This window comes from Chrysochloris asiatica, unplaced genomic scaffold (assembly GCF_000296735.1).
Source record: "Chrysochloris asiatica unplaced genomic scaffold, ChrAsi1.0 scaffold00312, whole genome shotgun sequence".
Lineage (NCBI taxonomy): Eukaryota > Metazoa > Chordata > Mammalia > Afrosoricida > Chrysochloridae > Chrysochloris > Chrysochloris asiatica.
The window spans coordinates 750,399-765,313 of record NW_006408830.1 but is presented as its reverse complement, the minus strand read 5'-3'; the positions used below and the strand labels follow the sequence as shown (position 1 = coordinate 765,313).

The 14,915-nt window shown below is 46.3% G+C and overlaps 1 protein-coding gene across 1 annotated transcript in view; it reads left to right on the top strand.

Moving 5' to 3' along the window:
- The first annotated feature begins 1,099 nt into the window (after positions 1–1,099).
- Positions 1,100–14,915, top strand: part of OLFM2 (olfactomedin 2) — a 118,395-nt gene continuing 104,579 nt past the window's right edge. The window contains exon 1 of the mRNA XM_006875076.1: positions 1,100–1,186. Within this exon, the coding sequence (XP_006875138.1) occupies positions 1,121–1,186 (66 nt within the window). The 5' untranslated portion in view covers positions 1,100–1,120. The remainder of the gene's footprint in view (positions 1,187–14,915) is intronic.

The following is a 14,915-nucleotide window of genomic DNA, read 5'->3' as shown; positions in this document are numbered from 1 at the left end:
AACCTGCAAACTTGCAAACGTCTCCCATGTATGAGAAGGCTTCAAAAAGTCCTTGGGAAAATGACTTTTAATTCAGAATTTCCAAGAAGTTTTTGAAGCTGCCTCATATTATGGCTGCATTTCTCCACAACCTAACTTACCTGTTCCAAAGAAGCAATTGATGGGCTGTGGGGATTGAAAGTGTGTGGAGAGGCTGATGTAGGAGTGAGAGGCAGGGAAAGGCAGGGGAGTATGTAATGAAGGCAGGGAATACCAGGGCGTCGTCATACGTCCCGCAGGCAGGTTACCATAGTATTTGATTTTCTGGGGCTCTGCTTTCACATCTAGAGCCAGTGAAACAGGAGGGAGAGATTGTCCCAGGTGTGGCAGGGGAAGAGGGGAGGTTTTTAGACCAGAGTGGGCATCGGGGAGAGTGAGACGGTGATTCATTCTTTGGGGATCTAGTCCACCTAGCTGTCCGTCCTCTTTCGTTGTCCTCATCTCTGTCTGTTGGACTCCCTTTCGTGGTTTTCATCTCTGCCTCATCCTCCCCTAAACTTCCAATTTTAAGGGTCTGCCTTAGTTTTCCTGTTGATTTTTTTGTTTAGTATTTTTTTGTTTGTTTTTTTTTAAGGCGGAAGGTCCATTTATCTCTGCTACCAGGCCTTCATTCTACTCTCCCCCAGTCCACTAATTTCCCCCTACACACAAACACACGCGCGCGCTCCCCGCCCCCCCCCACACACCCGCGTCTTCCTAGGGAAAAACGTCAAAGAAGGTGAAATTCACCAACACGTGACGGACACTCCCTCCCTTAGCTCCGAGACCCATCCTCAAAATGTCCTGGGAGGCTGTGGGATATTGTCCGATGAGTCCCTGCTCTCACCTTCCCCACCCGCAGACCCGGCTCAGTCGGGTCCCAAAGACGAGCTGGGGGCGGGGCCGGGGGCGGAGCCCGCAACAAAGACCGGGAGCGAGCGAGGGGGCTGGGGCTGGAGGAATCCCGGCCGCGGGAGAGGCGGGGGAGGCGGCGGCGGAGGGTCGCCTGGGCCAGGAGGGCGGGGTCACGCATGGTCGCGGTCCCCGCGCCGAGGCGCCACTAGGGCGGGCGGGGGGCCGGGGCGCGGGCCAGGGGCGCGTCATGTGGCCGCTCACGGTCCCGCCGCCTCTGCTGATGCTGCTGCTGTGCCCAGGCCTCGCCGGACAGGTAAGGGCCCGGTGGGCAGGTGTGGGCTTGGGGGTTCCTGGAGAAGCGGGTCTAGAGCGCCACAAACCCCCGGGGCTGCAGGGTTCGAGAGGGGCGGGGGTCGCTGCGGAGGGGCTGAGACGGGCACCTCGGCTTGGGGGGGAGGGCTTTAAATTCTACCTGAACCTGAGATGGTTTGGGGGCAGCTAGACTCAGGTTTCCGGGGATCTCAATCCCTCAGTGACCCGGAGCCCACACCCGCCATCTCGCAGGAGCTGGGAGGTGGGGAGGGGGCAGAGTTGGGGGAGAAACTTCAGGGGGCCCTGGGGTGTCGCCTACCCTACACTCTTCTCATCATGGCTGGAGGTGTCAGATTCTGGGGCTCCCAGCGCCGCCCGCACCCCCAGTGTTGGGAAGGGGGCGGGACTCACGTGTGAGTGACTGACGGGATGCAGGTGCTGGGGGAGCGTGTGTGGCCTTGCGTCCCTGGCTGGGTGTGACTGAGGGGAGTTTATGTACGAGGTTGGGAGGATTTCTGTGTTGTTCGTGAGTGAATGGGGTGTGATCCCAGAGGGTCCATGTGTGACAGTGGATGGCTGTCCGGAGGGTTGGTGTGACCCTGTGAGCCTGCCACGGACGTGTGTCTGTGTGACTCTCTGGGCATTTCGGCACTGTAGCTTTGTATAAAGGACTGTGTGTGATTGTGTCCCTAATACTGGTGCTGTACAAAATGCCTGTGACCAAGTGTGTGGCTGTGTGCACCAGTTTTGAGGTGACTGAGCTTCATACTTAAGTAAATCTCTTCGAAAAAAGGTGTGAACATGTGAATGGTGGTACAAGACTGTGTATGGTCACTAAAGTGGACACCTCACACACACACACCCCCATTCACGCTTTCACCAAAGCAAGTCTCTCTCCCAATGAACCCCTGTCTCCTGGAGACTTGCAAAATGTCGGGTCCCAAGTTTTCATCAGCAATTGGGAAGCCTCCTCCATCTTGGAGGTGGAAACACCTTCAAGATCTCAGAGCTGTAGATCAGAGAGAAACTGGAATAAAGAGTAATAAAATATATCGAGTGCTTACTCTGTGTAGGGTGCTGTTTCAAGCATACAACATGAACTGTGGCATTTAATTCTCCCAGCATCTACAGTGAGTGTTAGTGTTACCCTATTTTACAGATGAAGAAACTAAGGTGCAGAAACATTAGGTCACCGGTCACTTGCTCAAGCTCTGACCACTCAGGAGGGGCAGAGCTAGGACTGAAGCCAGGCATTCTAGCTCCCGAGCCCATGTGTTTACACTTTCGTTAAATAAATCCACCTCTCACTCCATGAAATGGTGCAAACAGATCAAATCTACATGCAGGCAGCTCGGAAGAAAGTCCTGGCAATCTTCATTCAAAAATTCAGCCACTAAAAACCCTATGGAGCACAGTTCTACACTAACACACAAGTGGACTCAATGACCATGAACATGGATGGTTTTTGTGTAGACATCACTAGAGGGGATTGAAGGTTGTTGTTGTTGTTAAGTGCTATTGAGTAGTGCCCTGTAAAGGGTTTCCAAGGAGCGGCAGTGAGTTTGAACTGCTGACCTTGTGGTTCAAACTGACCTTGCAGTCCAGTGCATTATCCTGCAGCGCCACACCAGGACTCACTAGGAGGGGGAATGGAATGGAAGGGTTTCCAGCTTTCAAGAAGAGATTGTGGGGTCCCTTCCCTCACAAACTAGGTGACCAGAATCAGGTTGGCATACAGTAGTTTGTCAGCTGGCATGTGAGTCAGAGAGATGGATGAGAGAAAGAGACCCAAAGACAAACACACACTGACGGCTGGAGAAAATGAACAAGGACCAAGTGGAAGCTGGACCCTTAAACCACCACGTGGAGGTTCTCCCACCCTTGCGTTGCCCCTGGGAAAACTCTAGATTTCCCTTCCCGTGTTAGATAGGTTACGGGCTCAGGAGAGTTACATGAGAGATGCTATTGGGGGTCAATAAGACTGACCCCAGGTCTTGGAGGGCGTTGGTTCCATGTGAAACTAAGTGGGATTGCTTGGGGGCAGGACTTCAATTAGGAGGGGGCAGTAAGACTGGGCTAAAAGGTGGATGCAGCTGGAGCTAAACTGAGGTGATCAGTTAGGGCAGGGCTAGTGGGCTCACAGGAGTTCTGGTGTGGCCCTGTGGGCTAATGCGCTGGACTACAAGGTCGGCTTGAACTGCAGGGTCGGTGGTTCAAGCTTACCAGCCTCTGCTCGGAAACCTTATACAGGGTCGCTATGGGTCAGAACCAACCTGACAGCATTTAACACATCAACAACAATAGTGGGGTCACAATGCCTCTTTGGGAATTTTAGAATAGTAAAACTGCCTCAACCCCTATGCTTGCCCATCCAGCTTGACATCCCAGGGGAGGAAGGAGCCTAGATCCAGTCTGAGATAGGATAGGATACTGTATTTCTTGGAGTACTGGTGTGGTGCTGTAGAATAAGCATTGGACTGCTAACCATGAGGCTGTTGGTTCAAACCCACCAGCCACTCCTCAGAAACCCTATACAGGGTCACTGTGAGTTATAACCAATTCGAAGGAATTTAACAACAGCAACACCCTTCTTTGTCCCCTTAATCGCTTTCCAGAGGCCCCTCCCCCGCCACTGACAGGGCCCCTCCTAGAAGTCATTCATCCGCCCATTCAACCACCAACAGTTATTTAACGTCTGGGGAGACAGCTGTGAGTCAAGTGGTCAAGATTTTTGTCATCCTAAATCTGACCTTCTGGCACCCTTGCCAGACAATAATAAAAGAAATAGATACTACGATGCCATTAGCATGGAGGATAACGAACAAGGCTAAACCTGATTAAACAAGTCATGGCTGGAGGTGCCAACCAACTCAAGGAGCCCTATGTTGTGTCCAATTGCAAAAAAAGGGTGACTCCACAGAATACAGAAATTATCAAACAATATTATTACTATCACATACAAATAAAATTTTGCTGAAGATAATTCAAAAAACAGTTGTAGCAGTACATTGACAGAGAACTGCCCGAAATTCAAGCCGGATTCAAAAGAGAACATGGAACGAAGGGTATCATTGCTGATCAGAGGATACCAAAAAGATGCTTACCTGTGTTTTATTGACTATGCAAAGGCATTTGATTCTGTGGATCCTAATAAATCATGGATAACATTTCAAAGAATGAGAATTCCAAAACATTTAATTGTGCTCTTGTGGAATCTGTTTATAAACCAAGAAGCAGTTATTCAAACAGACCAAGGGGATACTGAGTGGTTTGAAATCAGGAAAGGTGTGCATCAGGGTTGCAGCCACTCACCATACTTATTCAATCTGTATGCTGAGCAAATAATTCAAGAAATTGGCCTGTATGAAGAACACAACATCAGGATTCAAGAATGATTCTTAAAAACCTGAGATATGCAGATGACACAACCTTGCTTGCTGAAAGTGAAGAGGACTTGAAGCACTTACTGATGAAGATCAAAGACTACAGCCTTCAGTATGAATTACGCCTCAACATAGAGAAAACAAAAAATCTTCACAACTAGACCAATAAACAAAATCATGATAAATGCAGAGAAGATTGAAGTTGTCAAGGATTTCATTTTACTTAGATCTACAATATCATGGAAGTAGCAGTAAGCAATCAAAAGACATATTGCATTGGGCAGATCTGCTGCAAAATACCTCTTAAAAGAGTATTAAAGAGCAAAGATGTCACTTTGAGAACTAAGGCATGCTTGACCCAAGATGATATTTTCAATTACTTCATAGGCATGTGAAAAGTTAACAATGAATAAGGAAGACTGAAGAAGAATTGATGCATTTAAAGTATGGTGTTAGCAAAGAATACTGAATATACCAAAAGCTGCCAGAAATACAGGCAAAATTGTTTTGGAAGAAATACAGCCAGAATACTCCACAGAAGTGAGAATAGCTAGACTTTGTATCACATACTTTGGACATGTTATCAGAAGGGACCAGTCTCTGGAAAAGGATATCATACATGGTAAAGTAGAGGGTCAGTGAAAAAGACTAAGAGCCTCAATCAAATGGACTGACCTAGAGGCTGAAACATTGCAACAGCTGTGAGGATGGTGCAGAACCAGGCAGTATTTTGTTCTGTTGTACATGGGGACTCTATGAGTCAGAACCAACTCAATGTTATCTAACAATAACAACAACAAAGGGATTAAAGGGTGATGTAATGGTCAGAGAAGTTATCTCTAAGGAGGTGGTATCTGAGGTGACACCTGAACAAGGTGATCCATATGAGGGAAGAGCATTCTGGGTATGGGAACAGCAGCTGCAAAGGCCCTGTGGTAGGAATGAACTTGGTGTGTTTGCAGAGTAATGAGGAGGCCAGTGGAACTGGAAAGGAATGAGCAAGGAGGCAAGTGGTGAGATATGCAGGCAAGGAAGCCAGGAGGGGCTATACCACATGGGAATCTGCAGGTTATGAGTTGAAGTTTGGATTTAACTCTGAGAGGACTTATCAGAGACATCATCCATTCATCCATCCATCCACCCACCCACTCATCCCCATCCATCCATCCATCCATCCACCCACCCATCCACCCATCCATCTGCATCCACCCATCTACCCACCCATCCACCCATTAACCCACCCATTCACCCATCCACCCACCCATCCATCCATCCCCATCCATCCTTCCATCCATCTCCATCCATCCATCCATCCATCCATCCATCCATCCATCCATCCACCCATTCACCCACCCATTCACCCATCCACCCACCCATCCATCCATCCCCATCCATCCATCTATCCATCCATCCATCCATCCATCCATCTCCATCCATCCATCCATTCATCCATCCATCCATCCATCCATTCATCCAAGGTCTGTTCTGGGATCTGGCCCAAGACTGACCTAGGAGCTACCAGATGGCTTCACAGTCCCACCATCTTCCCTGTGGTGCAGATACCCTCTTCCTGACCACTGGGAAGTCCTTCTTAAGATCTAGGTGCACACATCTCATTATTGGTGTTTGGGACCACTTCTTTCCTTGGGTTTCCACAGGATAAGAGAGAGAAGTTCACTTGGGATCCCATGCCTCAAGTCTTTTGCACTTGTCATTCCTTCTGCCTGAGACACTGTTCCCCCAGTTAGCTACATGGCTCTCTCTCTTTCTCCTCCTTCAGGTAGCTGCTCAAATGTCACTTTCTCGGAGAAGCCTGTCTTGACCAGCCTTCTCAAATATTTCCCCTTTTCACCACCACTGTTGAGCTCTTATCCTGTGTTGTTTTTCTCCATAGTTCTTGATGCTGCCCCCCATGACTTGTTTATTTGCTCATTGCTTCCCCTCCCTCCAGAGGTATTTGTTGTGTTCCTAGAGCCTAGAACACAGCCTGGTGCACAGTAAGTGCTAAATAAATATGAATGGAATAAATGAATGGATGGTTAGTTGCTGTCACATTAACGCTGACTCATCCTATGTACAATAGAATGAAAAGCTTGGTCCTGTCCATCTTCACTCTCTCTGGTATAGTCGATCCATTGTCACGGCCACTGTGTATTTTGAGAATCTTCCAGCCTAGGGGCTCTTCTTCCAGCACTGTGTCAGACAGCATTCGGTTGTGATCCACGAGGTTTTCATTGGCTACTTTTCAGAAGTAGATCTTCCAGGCTTCCGTCCAAGTTTGTCTCAATCTGGAAGCTCTGACAATCATGGAAGTTTACCATGGCTGACCATGCTGGTATTTGAAATACCAGTGGCATATATTCTAGCACCTTAGGTACAGGAAAGCTATCATAGTACAACAAACTGACAGATGAGTGATGAAATTCACACGTGCACACAAACACATGCACACAGTTGTGGTCTGCCCAACATCTTTCTTAACTTACTGGACTCTTGTGATTGAAGGTCAGGGAAGCACTTTGGCCTGGGCTCACCATATACTTGTTTCGAGCCCACAACCATCATTGTTGTTCATTGCCGGTAGAGTTGGTTCTGACTCATAACCCCATATAACGTTTCCAAGGGGTGGCTGGTAGGTTTGAACCGCAGACATGTGGTTAGCAGTTCAGAGTTTATCTACAGCGCCACACAGGACTCCATTATTGTTGTTGTTAAGTGTTAGAGTCGGCTTCGTCTCATAGCTACCTTGTATAGGGTTTCCTAGGCCTTAACTTCATGAGAGCTGAAAGCCTCATCTTTCTCTAGCAACGGCTAGCACACTGGAACTGCGGATCTTGTGGTTTGCAATTCCGTGCTCATCGTTGTTGTTAAGTGCCATCTAGTCGGTTCTGACCCATAGCGATCCTGTATAGGGTTTCCGAGGAGCAGCTGGTGAGCTTGCAGTTCAAATGGCTTTGCAGTCTGGCACATTAACCTACAGCACCGCACCAGGACTCCAGCGTCGTAGGGCACCATTATTTGAGATTAAGACGTTGTTGCCCGGCTCCTTAAAAAAAAAAAAAGTGAATATTCCATTGGAGGGAAGTAAAGGAAGCTCTGGTAGCGTAGTGGTTATGAATCGGGCTGTGGCCCGCAAGGTCAGCAGTTCGAAACTTCCAGCTGTTCCGCGGGAGAAAGATGAGGCTTTCTGCTCCCATAAAGATTTACAGCCTCGGAAACCCTGTACAGGGTCGCTATGAGTCGTAGCCGACTCCACAGCACATAACAACCACCACCAAAGGAAGTCTGAAGGGGTCGGAGGGATAAATGATTTAGACTTTTTTTTAGGACTGAGCAAGGTTGGGGCTGGGCCTAAGATCAGGGGGATGGAGCGACACCTAGTGGTGGAACGTCCTTTGTGCAGGACGTGTGTGCATCGTTTTGACTTTGGTCAGGCGTGGGAGTACACGTGCCTAAGTGGTGTGTCAGAGCCTGGGCCAAAGTGAGGCAGCAAGTGGAACAGTCAGCCCAGGTACAAAGTTTAAGGGGACACCAAGAAAATTCAGTAGGCAAAATAAGCATTTTAGCTCAATGTTAATAAAAAGGTTGTGGTGTGCTGTGGAGCTGATTCCAACTCCTAGTAACTCTGTATAGGGTTTCCAAGGCTGTATATCTTTATGGGAGCAGAATGCCTCAAACAAATAAAACATCAAACTTGTAAAGACACACAAGGATCAGGACTAGGGTGAGGTAGGGGAGTCGACCCCTGACTTACGGTGACTCCATGAACCATAGGATCAGACTGTTGTGATCCATAGGGTCTTCGTGGCTTAATTCTTTGGAAGTAGATTGCCAGGACTTTCTTCTTAGTCTTAATCTGGAAGCTCTGCTGAAACCTATTCATCACAACAACATGCAAGTCTCCATCCACAGACAAGTGGTGGTTACATTTAAGATAGACAGGCCAGGAACCCAAGGCTCCCACATGGAAGGCGAGAATTCTACCACTACCCTTTTATTGTGCTAAAATGTCTATAACAAACATGCCATTTCAACCATTTTTGTGTGTAAAATTCAATGACATTATTTACATTCCCCATACACCATATGATGGATTGTTGATGTTGTTGTTAGGTGCCATCGAGTCGGTACCAACTCATAGTGACCTTATGCACAGCAGAATAAATCACTGCCAGATCCTGAGCCAACCTCACTATTGCTGCCACGCTCGAGCCCATCAATGCTGCCACTTTGCCAATCCATCTTGTTGGGGGGTCTTCCTCTTTTTCTCTAACCCTCCACCTTACCAAACATGATATCCTTCTCCAACGACTGGTCCCTCCTGACAATATGTCTGAAGTATGAGAGATGAAGTTTGGCCACCTTGGCCTCCAAGGAGCACTCTGGCGGCACTTCTTCCAAAACAGATCTGTTGGTTCTTTTGGTAGCACACGGCACATTCAATATTCTCCTCCAACACCATAACCTTATTCACTGTCCATCTTTCACATGCATATGAGGTTATTGAAAATGCATATGATGGATTGTTTTTCATTAATTTGATTTTGAAGAAGATTGCATTAAAATATTATTTATCTTGATTACTGAGTTCCCTCCCCCTTAAATTGTGTGCCAAAGGCAGTTGCATCACTTAGTACCCTGGTCCCAGCCATGTGTGGACCATGGGGTGTGTTTGGGACCCGTGCATACATAGCCTACCTCTGTGTATGTCTATAGTGCTGATGGTGTGTGTGAGTGTATGTTTAGGGATCATGCACACAGCACTGGTCAAATTGAGCACAGTGACATGTGTGTCATAATTACGCCTGCATTTACCATGCTGTGTGTGTTCATGCATAGTGATTCTGTCCCTGTGTGGATTTCACAGAGGTCAGGTAGCTGGGTATGAGCACTGGCTTTGCACCCTTACTTGTTAAGTGACATAGAACTGGTTCTAACGCCTAGCGACCCTGTGCACAACAGAATGAAACACTGCCCGGTCCTGTGCCATCCTCACAATTGTTGTTAAGTCTGAGCCCGTTATTGCTACCACTGTATCAATCGATCTCATTGGGGGTCTTCTTTCCCCCCTTTTCACTGACCCTCCACTTTACCATGCATGATGTTCTTCCTGACAACATTTCAAAAGTATGAGAGGTGAAGTCTCACCATCCTCTAAGGAGCGCCTTGGATCCTGAAAGCTTTACTCCATCCATGTGATTAAGGTCAGCTCTATTTGGGGAGGCAGCTCTTCCCCAGGGGTATTTTAAGTGCCTTCCAACCTGAGGGGCTCAGCTCCCAACACTGTATCAGATCCTATTCCACTGCTATTCATAAGATTTTCGGTGACTGCAAGTGTGGTGCCGCAGGATAATGCACTGGACCGTAAGGACAGTGGTTCAAACTCACCATCTGCTCCTCGGAAACCCTAGACTGGGTCGCCATGCATTGGAACCGACTCAACAACACTTAACAACAGCAACCTTTCAGAAAGCGGTCCACTTCTTCTTCTCCTTGGTCTGTCTTTGTCTGGAAGCTCAGCTGACACCTGTCCACCATGGGTGGCCCTGCTGGCATAGCTTCCAGCATCATAGCAACCTGCTAGTCACCACAGTGGGACAAATTCACAGATGAGTGGTGGCCATGCCCTCAGAGTTCAGTGTGGGTGCCTAGGAGAAGTCACTTGGTGTTTTCTCTTGCTCATGCATTCATACGTCATCTAAACCAGTTGCTGTGGAGTTGATTCTAATGTGTGGCAATCACGTGTGTGTCAGATTAGAACTGTGCTCTGTAGCGTTTTCAGTGGCTGATTTTTCAGATCTTTCTTCTAAGGTGCCTCAGGGTAGACTTGAACCTTCAAACTTTCTGTTAACAGTGAGAATGTTACTAATCATTTGTACCATACTAACCCACCAAACCCACTGCTGCTGCATTCATTGAGACCCATACTAAGCCTGTAAAGTGGAGTAGAACTGCCCCATAGGGTGCTCAAGGCTATAAATCTTTACAGGAACAGAAAGCCTCATCCTCCTCCAGTTAGCAGCCCAATCTTTAACCCACTATGCCACTCCTGGTGTGGCACTGCAGGATCAGCACTGGACTGTAAACCCCAAGGTCAGCAGTTCAAACCCACCAGCTGCTCCTCAGAAACCCTATATAGAGTCGCTAAGAGTCAGAACCAACTCAACATCACTTAACAACAATGCCACCAGGAGGTAAAAGAATTTCATAGAAATTTTCAAAGAACAGCTAGAAAAGACAAAGTCAAATATTTTAATGAAATGTGCAGTGATCTGGAGTTAGAAAGCCAGAAGAACACGCTCAGCATTTCTCAAGCTGAAGAAACTGAAGAAAAATTCCAACCTCAACTTACAATATTGAATATGGGCGAAAAAACATCAAAAGACGTTGGAAGGAATTCACAGAGTCACTGCACCAAAAAGAAATGGTCGATGTTCAGCGGTTTCAAAAGGTAGCATATGATCAAGAGCCAATGATCCTGAAGGGAGAAGTCCAAGGTGCATTGAAGGAATTGGCAAAGAACAAGGCACCAGGAATTGATGGAATAAAAATGGAAATCTTTAACCAACTCATGTGGCATTGGAGGCACTCACTCATCTATGCCAACAAATTTGGAAGACAACTATTTGGTCAGCTGGCTGGAAGACATCCATATTTGTACCCATTCCAAAGAGAGGTGATCCATGGAATGCAGAAATCATTGGACAATATCACTAATATCACATGCAAGTATAACTTTGCTAAAGATAATTCAAAAATAACTGTAGCAGTACATTGACAGGGAGCTGCCCAAGGTTCAAACTGGTTTCAGATGAGGATGTGAAATGAGGACTATCATTGCTGACATCAGATGCATTGTGGCTAAAAGCAGAAAACACCAGAAAGATGTTTATCTGTGCTTTATTGATTACACAAAGGCTTTCAATTACAGAAATAATGACAAGCTATGGACAACATTGCAGAGGCTGACTATTCTAGAACACTTAATTGTGTTCATGAGGAACCTGTACATAGATCGAGAACAGAGCACAGGGACACTGAATGATTTAAATTTAGGAAAGTTATGTGACAGGGTTGTATTCTTTCAACCTGTATGCTGAGCACGTCATGTGAGAAGCTGGGTTATATGAAGAAAAGCGGGGCATCAGCGTTGGAGGAAGACTCATTAACAGCTTGCAATATGCAGATGATACAACCTTGCTTGCTGAAAGCAAAGAGGACTCAAAATACTCACTGCTGAAGATCAAAGAACACAGCCTTTGGTATGGATTGCACTTCAATGTCAAGAAAACAAAAATCCTCCCCACTAGAACAATAAGCAAAATCAAGATAAATGGAGAAAAACTTGAAGTTGTCAAAGATTTCATTTTGCTCAGATCAACCATCAACACTCACGGAAGCAGCAGTCAAGAAATCAAATGACATGTTGCATTCGGCAAATGTGCTTGCACAAGACCTCTTTAAAGTACTCAAGAGCAAAGATATCAGTATAAGGACTAAGGTGCGCCTGACCCAAGCCATGGTATTTTCAATAACCTCATATGCGTGTGAAAGTTGGATAATGAATAGAAAAGACTGTAGAATTGATGCATTTGAGTTATGGTGTTGGAGGAGTACTATGGACTGCCAAAAGAACAAATAAATCTTGTGTTGGAAGAAGTACAACTAGAATGCTCCCAGACTTTGTCTCTCATACTTGGGGCAAATTTTCAGGAGGGACCAGTCCCTGGAGAAGGACATCATGCTTGGTAAAGTGAAGGGTCAGTGAAAAAGAGGAAGACACCCCCAACGATATGGATTGGCAAAGTGGCCACAGCAATGGGCTCAAGCGTAGCAACGATTGTGAGGTTGGTGCAAGACCAGGCAGTGTTTCATTCTATCGTGTGTTGGGTTACTACGAGTCGGTACCGACTCAACAGCACCTAACAGCATGCTGCCAGGGCTCCTTTGTACAACCACAGGCTCGCATATTCATGTAGAAAGTACCTGTTGACAGCCTTCTGTTTTAAGTTTTATTCTGGGCACCAAGGGCTAAGTGACAGTTCATATTCTCAAGGGATTGGGTAAGAAGTTGAGCTTGGCTGTGTTGGGGAGAAGGAGAAATAAGAGACTTTGTTTCCATTCTTAGAAAACTCCTGTCTAAGAACATCCGTATGTCTTCACCCCCAGGGTAAAAGTATCAATTATAAAACATAATTTACAACTTCATCCTTCCTGAACTGGAACTCAGCCACAAGCCAAGGAAAATCCAGAGAGAAGCAGGGAGTTGCCTGAATAGATTTTATAAAGTCTGTATGCAAATGCTTGTCCCTGTTATTCCTGAGCCCCCAGTGTCTGCTGCCTCTTACTTTATACACAGTTCTAACAATCCTGGACAACGAATATCTAACCCCAGTTTAGCAGATGAGAAAACAGACTGTCACATGGTGAGAAGAAAGCAGAAACCAAAGTCAGTTGAGGCTATTGAATGAGAATGACAAATAGCTCCTCGTCTTCTAGGCCCCAAGAGTCACCTGTATTCCCAAGAAAATACATGACGAACAGACAACGAGCCAAATTCATTCTATTCCTGATTTCTATAGTAATTTCTATGTGAGAGACACTTGGCGAGGCACTGAAGGGTATGGAGAGGTGTGATAGAGCCCCGTTGTGGACCCCTGTTGTGGTCAAGTTCAGAGACACATGCTTCAATGTAGAAAATGTCAAGCATTAACCAGGCTTCCTGGAGGAGGCGGCATGTGAGTTGGCCTTGAAGGATGAGTGGAGGAATTCTGTGGACAAGCTAACAAGACTGAAAGGAAACAAGGAACAGGTTGGAGTATGGACCTGGGGAGGTGAGATAGGAGATTAACTTGGAAAGGTATCTTGTACCCAAATTGAAAATCATGTTAAGGGTTGTAGCATTTATTAGACTGGTAGTAGGTTGCTGTGGAGGGATGTGTTGTGTATGCATGTGTTTTATGTAGAAGGTTTTAAGGTATAAAATAAATGTGGTTGGATTTGAGTGTGAGGGACAATCCCTCTGGCTATCATATGGAGGACAGATTGGAGTGGGGAGACTAAAGATGCAAAGACAGAATTATTTCAGGAACTGACTAGGCTGGAGGCAAGTTGGTGGCACCCAGAGGCAGACAGCAGGACGAATGCTGGCTGGATGAACGGTGCTCATTGTTTGCTGTCCAAGGTCCTCAATAAGAGATACTGTCTTCTTTCCAACCTCCTCCAGGGATTCTGAACCAAGTGGAAAATGGAAATGCTGTGAGAGTCATGGGGCTTAAACTGCAGTGAGGGGGAAAAAGGAGAGGGGGGTCGTATTTCAACACATTTTCAAAAACTTGCTGTAACCAAGAGAGAAAGTGAAACCAGGCACAGGCCAGGAGACTAACACAAACACTAATGCATGGCTTGTCTGTGTGTGAAGAAAATACCAAATAACCCAGTTTGACAGAGGGCAGTTGATTTAACAGCAAAAGGCTCTTAGTTTTGCTTGACTTGTGTTTTCTAGTTTACTAGGAAGGCTGATCATTTATACCTGCTGTAAATCAAACAGATGTAATTTATGTTTTATAATTGATACTCTTAATTCATAGTTCTAAGCAAACATTTTTATTGATATGAAACATATCTACAGAGAAGCGCACAAATCGAAAGTGTGAAGCATGGCAAATTGTCACACAAAGTGATACCATGTTACCAGCACCAGATCAAGAAGTAGAACCTTTGAAGAGTCCAGAAGCCCCCTCATGCCCCATCAGATTGCTACCCACCCCCAAGAGTAACCACTTGATCTCTTTCACTGTGGGTTGGCCTGCTTTTTAGCTTAATTGAGTTATCGAGTATGTAGATTTTAGATTCCTGGTGCGGCACTGTAGGACCAGCACTGGATGACAAATCACAAGGTTGGTAGTTCAAACCCAACAGCTGTTCCTCGGAAGCCTTATACAGGGTCACTATGACTTGGAACCGACTTGACATAATTTAACAACAACATGTAGATTTTGGCACCTGGCCTCTTTTGCTCAACATTATGCTTATGAGATTCCTCCATATTGCTGTTATTGTTAGGTGCCATTGAGTCGGTACCAACTCATAGCAACCTTATGCATAGCAGAACAAAACACTGCCCGATCCTGGGCTGACCTCACGATTGTTGCCACGCTTGAGCCCATTGATGCTGCCATTTTACCAATACATCTCTCTGGGGGTCTTCCTCTTTTTCTCTGACCTTCCACCTACCAAACATGATATCCTCCAGCAACTAGTCCCTCCTGACAATATGTCCGAAGTATGAGAGACGAACTTTGGCCTCCTGGCCTCTAAGGAGCACTCTTGCTGCACTTCTTCCAA